The sequence below is a fragment of the Littorina saxatilis genome, linkage group LG5 (assembly GCF_037325665.1).
Source record: "Littorina saxatilis isolate snail1 linkage group LG5, US_GU_Lsax_2.0, whole genome shotgun sequence".
NCBI lineage: Eukaryota > Metazoa > Mollusca > Gastropoda > Littorinimorpha > Littorinidae > Littorina > Littorina saxatilis.
The window spans coordinates 50,729,582-50,739,448 of NC_090249.1; the positions used below are offsets into that span (position 1 = coordinate 50,729,582).

The 9,867-nt window shown below is 43.1% G+C and overlaps 1 protein-coding gene across 1 annotated transcript in view; it reads right to left on the bottom strand.

Annotated features, from left to right (window-relative positions):
- The window catches only part of LOC138967386 (A disintegrin and metalloproteinase with thrombospondin motifs 6-like), a 47,991-nt gene extending 42,800 nt beyond the window's left edge, over positions 1-5,191 (bottom strand). The window contains exon 1 of the mRNA XM_070339930.1: positions 4,718-5,191. Coding sequence (XP_070196031.1) covers positions 4,718-4,847 — 130 coding nt within the window. The 5' untranslated portion in view covers positions 4,848-5,191. The remainder of the gene's footprint in view (positions 1-4,717) is intronic.
- Positions 5,192-9,867: the final 4,676 nt, after the last annotated feature.

Consider the following 9,867-nt stretch of genomic DNA (forward strand, 5'->3'; position numbering starts at 1 on the left):
CTAAAAAAGAGAGAGAGACTAACAAAGAGAGAGAGAGACTAAGGGAGAGAAAGAGAGACTAAGAAAGAGAGAGAGACTAAAAGAGAGAGAGAGACTAAGAAAGAGAGAGAGAGACTAAGAGAGAGAGAGAGAGACTAAGAAAGAGAGAGAGAGAGAGACTAAGAAAGAGCTAGAGAGAGAGAGAGACTAAGAAAGAGAGAGAGAGACTAAGAAAGAGAGAGACTAAGAAAGAGAGAGAGAGAGACTAAAAAAGAGCTAGAGAGAGAGAGAGAGACTAAGAAAGAGAGAGAGAGACTAAGAAAGAGAGAGAGACTAAGAGAGAGAGAGAGACTAAGAAAGAGAGAGAGAGACTAAGAAAGAGAGAGAGAGAGACTAAAAAAGAGAGAGAGAGAGACTAAGAAAGAGAGAGAGACTAAGAAAGAGAGAGAGCGAGAGATTAAGAAAGAGAGAGAGACTAAGAGAGAGACTAAGAAAGAGAGAGAGAGACTAAGAAAGAGAGAGAGAGAGAGACTAAGAAAGAGAGACAGAGAGAGAGACTAAGAGAGAGAGACAGAGAGAGAGACTAAGAGAGAGAGAGAGAGACAGACAGAGAGAGAGACAGACAGAGAGAGAGACAGAGACAGACAGTCAGATAGACAGACAGTCAGAGAGACGGATAGACAGACAGACAGACAGACAGAGCAACTGACAACAGACATACAGACAGAGAGATACGGACAGACAATCAGAGAGACAGACAGTCTCTTGGAGACAAACAGGCAGACAGACACTGTTCCGCCGCTTTGGTAATTATGGGTGTAGCAGAACCCGCGCCGTCGGCAGAGGGATAGTTACAATCACTACTACTCTTTAAAAGTATGGGTATGTGTGAACCCGCGCCATCGGTAGTGTTTATGTAAATTATCATAATCAATTAATTCTGATGTTTTGTCATGTACACACTAAAAATTTGCAGACAGAGAGCAAATTAGGTGTGTGAGAGATACTTAAAATTTCAAAACGATACCTTTAATGGTTCCAGAGTTACAATGATTTTAGTGTGTCTCTGGGTACAGGTGAACCCAGGAAGAACCGTAACGCTATGTTTTTACTTATGTCTAGTTTTGCCTTGGCAGAATCTTGAACATGGAAGATAGAACTTAATTGTATCAAAAAGAGTCTTACCAAGGCGGGAACCATTTTGCCGTCTTTACTTGATTGATAAGCCTCAGAGGGTCACCGAAGATTTTTTTTATTTTTTACATTGAATATATAAAGTAAGTGCACACCGGGCAGTTTCCTTTATTTAAACCCCATTTTCAACGAAACACTACAAAACTACAAATTTTTATGATGCAGGAAGTAATAAGGAATCTAACTATAAGCTTGAGCTTGTTGTTGATCCTTAACATGTATCATGTTCAAATACCTGTGAATTGTCGAATAAACACTGTTTAAACCAACTATATAACTTTTGTTGATTAAATTCCAATTTTTAAAAATGGCCAAACTGTAATGCAGGTACCTCGCTAAAAGGCAATCTCATAGTCGGGACAGAACCAAAGACCATTTGGTAAAAACTTCGAAGAAATAGCTCTTAAAATGCAGCTGTCACAGTGCTGCCTCAACTTTAAGTAAAACGTAAATATGACGTCATCAAATAGCACCATCAAAAATCGTAGACGGCACAAGAAACTGTCATCAAGAAAGGTCTGTGTCAATTTTCATAAAGATCCATTGAGTAGTTTTTACACCCCCGGTATAGGGGTGTGTATAGGATTCGGTCGATGTGTTTGTTTGTTTGTGTGTTTGTGTTCGCATATAGATCTCAAGAATGAACGGACCGATCGTCACCAAACTTGGTGAACAGGTTCTATACATTCCTGAGACGGTCCTTACAAAAATTGGGACCAGTCAAACACACGGTTAGGGAGTTATTGGTGGATTAAGATTCTACAAGGACTTATAGAGGGACATATTAATGGTCAAAGGGAAATAACCTTCTCAGTTGGTGGCAGTGAGAATGGTAAGGACGGGGGTGTTTTTCCTACCTCGGAGGAATTTCTTGTTAAGATATGTTTTACACACACACACACACACACACACACACACACACACACACACACACACACACACACCTACCTCTAGAGACAAACATCCCTTCTAACCTTGTTAAAACATTAGGTTAAGTATTGACTGAATGTTAAAAGCAAAACACACCAAACAAAGAAAGAAACCATTCAACAAAATTAATAAAACACATACACATGAGACAACTCACTGTACAATCAAACTCAGTAATCTTCCACGAAGCAGAAACCTAAATCTCGTTGTGAATATCACTCGCTTTCAGTATAAGTTGAAAGAAAACAACACTACTCTGAAGGAGTGTCTTCTGTGTACTCAGAGATAAACTATGGTAATGTTGGTCACCTTTGTACGTCACATTCGTCTTGTGAAACGCGCTGTGCTTCGCATGATTACAAACACCTTACACTGTCAAACTCTGAATTAGAACTTAGATGTCTGGAGAATGTATGATGTGTCGTGGTTTTGTTCAGCGCCTTCACAAGACTGTTTCTACATCCAAAGCTGAAATCTGCAATTCCATTACATTGATTTGTACCCCACAATAAATCAAATGCAAAACAAATAAATATCTGGACTACGGTGTGTGTGTGTGTGTGTGTGTATGTGTGTGTGTGTGTGTATGTGTGTGTGTGTATGTGTGTGTATGTGTGTGTGTGTGTGTATGTGTGTGAGTGTGTGTGCGGCGTGCGTGCATGTGCGTGCGTGCGTGCGTGTGTGTGTGTGTGACTGATTTAGGAGCCAATGTGTGTGTGACTGATTTAGGAGCCAATGTGTGTGTGACTGATTTAGGAGCCAATGTGTGTGTGACTGATTTATGAGCCACAAGGTCTATGTATGCACCGAAAATTGTGTAACCCTTTCGTAAACATAGGCCGCTTACTACGCTTTGCAGTACGAAGAGATTGTGCACGTGACCGATTTTCACGCCTGGTGGATACACTTTATGTAACACACTTGTTCAACTTATATAACAGATTTGTTTCTGTCAGAGCTAAGCATCTCTTCATCATGGTCTCAACGCCACACGTGTGTTCTCTCTGTCCCTCTGCCTACTCCTGTGTGTTTTTTTCTCTATGCCTACTCCTGTGTGTTTTTTTCTCTCTGCCTACTCCTGTGTGTTTTTCCCTCTGCCTACTCCTGTGTGTTTTTTCTCTCTGCCTACTCCTGTGTGTTTTTTCTCTCTGCCTACTCCTGTGTGTTTTTTCCCTCTGCCTACTCCTGTGTGTTTTTTCCCTCTGCCTACTCCTGTGTGTTTTTTTTCTCTGCCTACTCCTGTGTGTTTTTTCCCTCTGCCTACTCCTGTGTGTTTTTTTTCTCTCTGCCTACTCCTGTGTGTTTTTTCCATCTGCCTACTCCTGTGTGTTTTTTCCCTCTGCCTACTCCTGTGTGTTTTTTTCTCTCTGCCTACTCCTGTGTGTTTTTTTCTCTCTGCCTACTCCTGTGTGTTTTTTCCCTCTGCCTACTCCTGTGTGTTTTTTTCTCTATGCCTACTCCTGTGTGTTGTTTCCCTCTGCCTACTCCTGTGTGTTTTTTTCTCTCTGCCTACTCCTGTGTGTTTTTTTCTCTCTGCCTACTCCTGTGTGTTTTTTTCTCTGCCTACTCCTGTGTGTTTTTTCTCTATGCCTACTCCTGTGTGTTTTTTCTCTCTGCCTACTCCTGTGTGTTTTTTCTCTCTGCCTACTCCTGTGTGTTTTTTCTCTATGCCTACTCCTGTGTGTTTTTTCTCTATGCCTACTCCTGTGTGTTTTTTCTCTCTGCCTACTCCTGTGTGTTTTTTCTCTCTGCCTACTCCTGTGTGTTTTTTCTCTCTGCCTACTCCTGTGTGTTTTTTCTCTCTGCCTACTCCTGTGTGTTTTTTCCCTCTGTTTACTCCTTTTTTTTAAAATTTAAAGCGTTTACCTTTTATTATCTAGGGAGATTTGGTGTATCCGGAGGGGGAGGGGGAGAGCGTGACTTATGAACAACAACCGGGAGTAAAGCCAATGGCCTTGCAAGCATATATGCAACCTGTTAGTTATTTTAAAGCAGACCGAGTTTCAAAATGTAACGCATATCAATGCACTTCTTACTGTAAGGACGTTTCCTACGAGTTATTATTTTTTTTAAATGCCAATGGGGAAAAATCAATGTATTGCTGTACATTCTGTTACAGAGTAATTCAGGACAAATCGACTGTATTGCCGTGTACTATGTATCTTACACCGAGCTCGTTAAATTAACTTTTATCTCGTACATTCTGTCACCGAGTCATTATGGACATTCAGCTAAAATCACGTACATTCTGATTGAGAAACTTGTGACAAAACTGCATCGGTCCCGGATAGCCATATTGGTTTTATACGGACGATTAAAAAAAACTAAATTTGTCACCGAGTTATTCGGGGAAAATCAACTGTATAAATGGTTTTGTCACCGAATCATTCGGTACAAATTAACTGGACTGCTGTATGATTTTTCGTCGCGTTATTGGCTGTAATCCCGCACATTCTGTCGCCCAATCATTTGGGACAAACCCAATGTATTGTCATATATTTTTACAGCTTCACGGAATCATTGAGGACAAATCAACTTTCACCCCGTACATTATTCTGTCACCGAGTCATTGCGTCACAACAACACAAAGTGGCAAGGAGCACGTGCGACCCACCTGTTCGTCGCTGCAGGGTGTCTGAGCGGCGTGCCCGGCCCTCGTGCCCTAGCGTGCCCGTCCCCCGCGTGGCGGCGACACACGCTGCACACAGCACTGTCAACGCCCTCGCCAAGGCTCGAACCTCCATCCTCGGTCCGTCTACACCCCTGTCGCACCATACGTCCTGCGCCCCAACCAGACCGCACTCCACACTCAATCGAACACTGACTGGCCGGGCCGGGCTACACTGCTGGTGCCGTCGCCACACGCTACGCTGGCACTAGACGCTGTATAGCAGAGCCGATATTTGGTACAGTTTTTCTAGCACCGTATAGTGAGGAACCGACGGGTGAATCGAAAGTCTGACAGACCGCAAACGGACTCTCTCTTGACCTGCGGGATATATCTCCATTCCCACAAGTCAGCATGTTTCTCATGCTCTGCCCATGAGTATCCACTCCGACCTCGCACTCTCTGAATCTATCACAATCTCTACGCACTTCTCTCGACTCACACTCTATCTTCACTGGTTCTGGTTTTCTCTACTCAGTACAACCACCTTCACCCAAATCTGGCGGCCTGATGAACACGGGTTTTCAGTCTCTCTTCATAATACACAGACCGGGTATACTACGTAGCCAGTATTTGGAATCGGTTCGCGGCTGACTCGACAGTTGTGCCACCAAGTTAACTCACACGAGGGCAGGGGTTGGGAGGTGAAGAGGAAAATGGTAAAAACAACTAAAAGAAAAGAAAAAGCGGTTCTGTACCGAGAAAATGTCAGACTCTGCGCTCATAAATTCAGTTCCCTGATCAACCGCATTTTGCGTTCTTTTTTCACAACACTCGGTCACAAACAAAACTGGCACGAGCGCGCACATTTCTAAACTTCCACTACACCCCCCGCCCCTCCCCCTCAGTCCTGCCCAGCCCGGATACCCTCCGGCCCCCCCCCCCTTCCACTGTCACACATACACACACACACACACACACACACACTCCGCAATTCGTGTTTGTGTTGTGTATGCTGGTGTTTACATCAGTCATTTAAATACCAGGAAAAAACGCCCATTGTGCATATAGTTTCTTTTCCTCTTTCCTCCCATCATCCAACTCGACTACTCACAATATATACCCCACACCCCAACCCAACCCCGGAGTAAAGAAAGGAAACGGTTGGAAGAGAACATCTCCCCAACCCCCAATGGTCTTTCGCAGCCGAACTTCTCAACAAAGCTGAGATAATTCAAATAAAATGCAACAAAACAGGCACACACACACACACACACACACACACACACACACACACACACACACAAAAAGGAGAAAAACAATTCTCCTCATATACTCGAACACTGTATCTTTAACCAAATTGCCAATGCGGAGTGATGCGGTATCAGAGCGGAAAAGGGACCTGTCGGCCTGCAGATGATGAAAAGCTACATTTGCTATATATACTGTGATCATGTAATCATTTCTGTCAGTTTTGCACCTGCCAGAAACTTCGCTGAAACTAAATCACACACGCAATATATAAGTTTACGCTACGTTCTCACGACGAGAGGTGAACGAAACGGCGTTTTCGATATTACAACAACAACAACGACTGATTCTCTCTTGAATAAATAATTACAGGTATGTATCCAGTGTTTGGTTTTCAAGCGTACTCATTGATCTGAGCAAGTGTGTGTGTGTGTGTGTGTGTGTGTGTGTGTGTGTGTGTGTGTGTGTGTGTGTGTGTGTATGTTTGTGTGTGTGTGTGTGTGTGTGTGTGTCTCTCTCTCTCTCTCTCTCTCTCTCTCTCTATCTCTCTCTCTCTCCCAATTTTGATCAAAACGTAAGAATTTGTGTATAGCCTGTGAATAGTTTTTCTGCCTTTTTATTTTTTATTTTTTACTTTTATGTTTATCTTTTGTAATAGATTTACGTTAATATATATTATAAGATTAGAGTAGTCCCACTCTGGGCGAGGGCTGGTTGAAAAGAAGCTCGTTTATATTGCTTATGCCACAACCCTCGTAAAATAACATTTGATTTGATATATGATTTGATTTGATCTCTCTGCTAACGTTACAAAATCACAAATAAGGCATAGTGCACACACACACACACACACACACACACACACACACACACACACACACACACACACACGTATGCCAAGACACCTCAAATGCATCGCCATCCACAAGATATCCGGCGTAACAAGATATGATCATCCAACATTCTGAAACTTAAAAGCACTGATACTTGATAGATTATTATTAACAGCAGAAAAAATATCACGTTTATTTATCCAATGCTAAAAAACCCATCTGAGAAATATGAAAGCATACTTACAGACAATAATAGGACGGATCGGTAGCAAACAAGAAACCCGACACGAAACTCGATCAATTGATGATTTTCAAAATTAATGTCAAACTAAATTCTGCAGGACGACAAACCTAACACGAAACTCGGCGGCACCGGAAAGTGTTGTCTTTTTCGAGAGCACGTGTTGAAATATCTCATCGATGAGGTTGTGTCCGGGGTGTAGCTGAATACGGTGTCCAAATTTGAAAAAGATCCACCGAGAACTTTGGCCGTGCATCGCGAACAGACAGACAGACAGACAGACAGACACTTGTCGTATATATAAGTCTCTGCTGACTTTCAATTGTTTCTTTCACAATTTCTGATGTTTTATATATATATATATATATATATATATACGACTAGTGTCTGTGTGTCTGTCTGTGTATCTGTCTGTGCGCGATGCACGGCCAAAGTTCTCGATGGATCTGCTTCAAATTTGGTGGGCATATTCAGGTAGACCCGGGACACGACACAACCTGGTCGATATTTCAACACGTGCTCTCAGCGCGCAGCGCGGAACCGATTTTGGTTCCACCTCAGCTATTTTGGTTCCACCTCAGCTACCCGGGCCCCCATACCGACACACCATAGCCGCTACACCACATCACAACGCCAAAGTTCTCGGTGGATCTTTTTCAAATTTGGACACCGTATTCAGCTACACCCCGGACACAATATCATCGATGAGATATTTCAACACGTGCTCTCAGCGCGCAGCGCTGAACTCATTTTCGTTTTTGTGTTCATTTCACCATTATAAGTAACTCTTCCTTATCTTCTCCAGTGTTTGGCGTTTATCTCCCTTCCTTCGTGTGGCTTTCCCGTTCAGTTGTAAGTTACTACACTGCGCTGTCCACTGCGCTGAGCGTCTTCGGATATTCCCGGCGTTACTATTTTTAGAAGGTCAACGCAGTGTACAGAACGTAAATTGGACCCGTAAATTATCCTCACTGTAAAAGTGCAAAGGTCGAATCAATTTATAGCCACGCGAAAAATACACTGTCATCTATCTCTCTATAGATACGGCTTCTCTGTGTTTTTGTGTGTGTGTGTGCGAGTGTGTGTGTCTCTATGTAAGCAACACCTGTGCATTGTTCAGTTCTGTTTGTGATGTGGTCTGGCGGCTTTTGTGTAATTTTATGTACTGGCCTTCCTTTGAAAAGCCATAACTTGCTCAGTCCTGTTTGAGTGGAGTTCGCCTCCAAAGGTGATTAACACGGTTACATTCGTCGACAAGGATGGGACTCGATATGGTCAGGAATGGCATTATGGCCACTGAATCATTTTCGTGCTGTTCCCATTCCACGAGTCTGGGAGGGACCTAAGCTTGGCGGGTCCATTGTTCGGACCCGGCGAAGCCGGCGTACGGCTCTAAGTACTTCTTCCCGGCGAAGCCGGCTACCCGGCGAAGCGGGTATTCATTCTAGTATATATATATATAGAGAGAGATACGGCTTCTCTGTGTGTGTGTGTGTGTGTGTGTGTTTGTGTGTGTGTGTGGGCACACCTGTGGATTGTAGAGTTCTGTTTGTGATGGGGTCTAGCGGCTTTTGTCTGTCTGTATGTTTTGGCATTTGAGAAGCCATAACAGATAATATAGGGCTAAGAAATAAGCTCTAAAATTCTCAATCCCGTTTGACAGGACTTCGCCTTCAAAGGTGATTGTGGTGAACCGCCACGCTGTCTGTCTCTGTCTCGCGATTCACCCCGGCGAAGCCGGGTATTCCTCTAGTGATTATATATATTACTTAGTTGATGTATGCAGAATCAAAATTTACAAATGTACGGAGATGATTAACCCGCTTTAAGCGTTTGTGCCGGAAAACTGTTAAAACAACAAATCGACGCTCATTAAAAAAGACATCACTCTTTTTGTTATGAAAATATCAGCTCATCTGAGCTTTTGTTAATTTCTCACGCGAAATTACGTTTTTTTTTATGAGCAATCACACGTAAAAAAATGTTAAAGTCTTAGTCTTTCTCTCTCACTCTCTCTCTCTCTTTTTGTTCTTCTTTTTTTCTTTTTTGTCAGTTCAAAAGTTGAGAGACCATGAATATCCTAGTCCGAAAGCCCCCTCGACCCTCCTGTTGTTGACCTTGTTTACATTTACTACCTTCATTTCTTGTTTTGTGTCCAGGGCTGATGTTCACGAAACAAGCATCAACCGGGTGGGAGCCAGTCAGTCAATTAGAAATTAGTGTCAACCAATCCGACCCCGCAGCTAGCTCCCACCCGGTTGAAAGAAATTGTTTCATTTTTGACACGAAAGTCGTCAGCAGACAAAATGAAGTCGTTTGATGTATGACACGCAAGTCGACGGCAGACACAATTGAGTCGTTTGATGTATGACACGCAAGTCGACGGCAGACACAATTGAGTCGTTTGATGTATGACACGCAAGTCGACGGCAGACACAATTGAGTCGTTTGATGTATGACACGCAAGTCGACAGCAGACACAATTGAGTCGTTTGATGTATGACACGCAAGTCGACGGCAGACACAATTGAGTCGTTTCATGTATGACACGCAAGTCGACGGCAGACACAATTGAGTCGTTTCATGTATGACACGCAAGTCGTCAGCAGACAAAATGAAGTCGTTTCATGTATGACACGCAAGTCGACGGTAGACACAATTGAGTCGTTTCATGTATGACACGCAAGTCGACGGCAGACACAACTGAGTCGTTTCATTCTTTGACACCAAAGTCGACATTCGACAAAACGGTGTCGTGTCATGCAAGACACGGAACTCGGTGGCAGACAAAATAAAGTTGTCTCATATGACAGTGTTACGAAGCGGTTTAC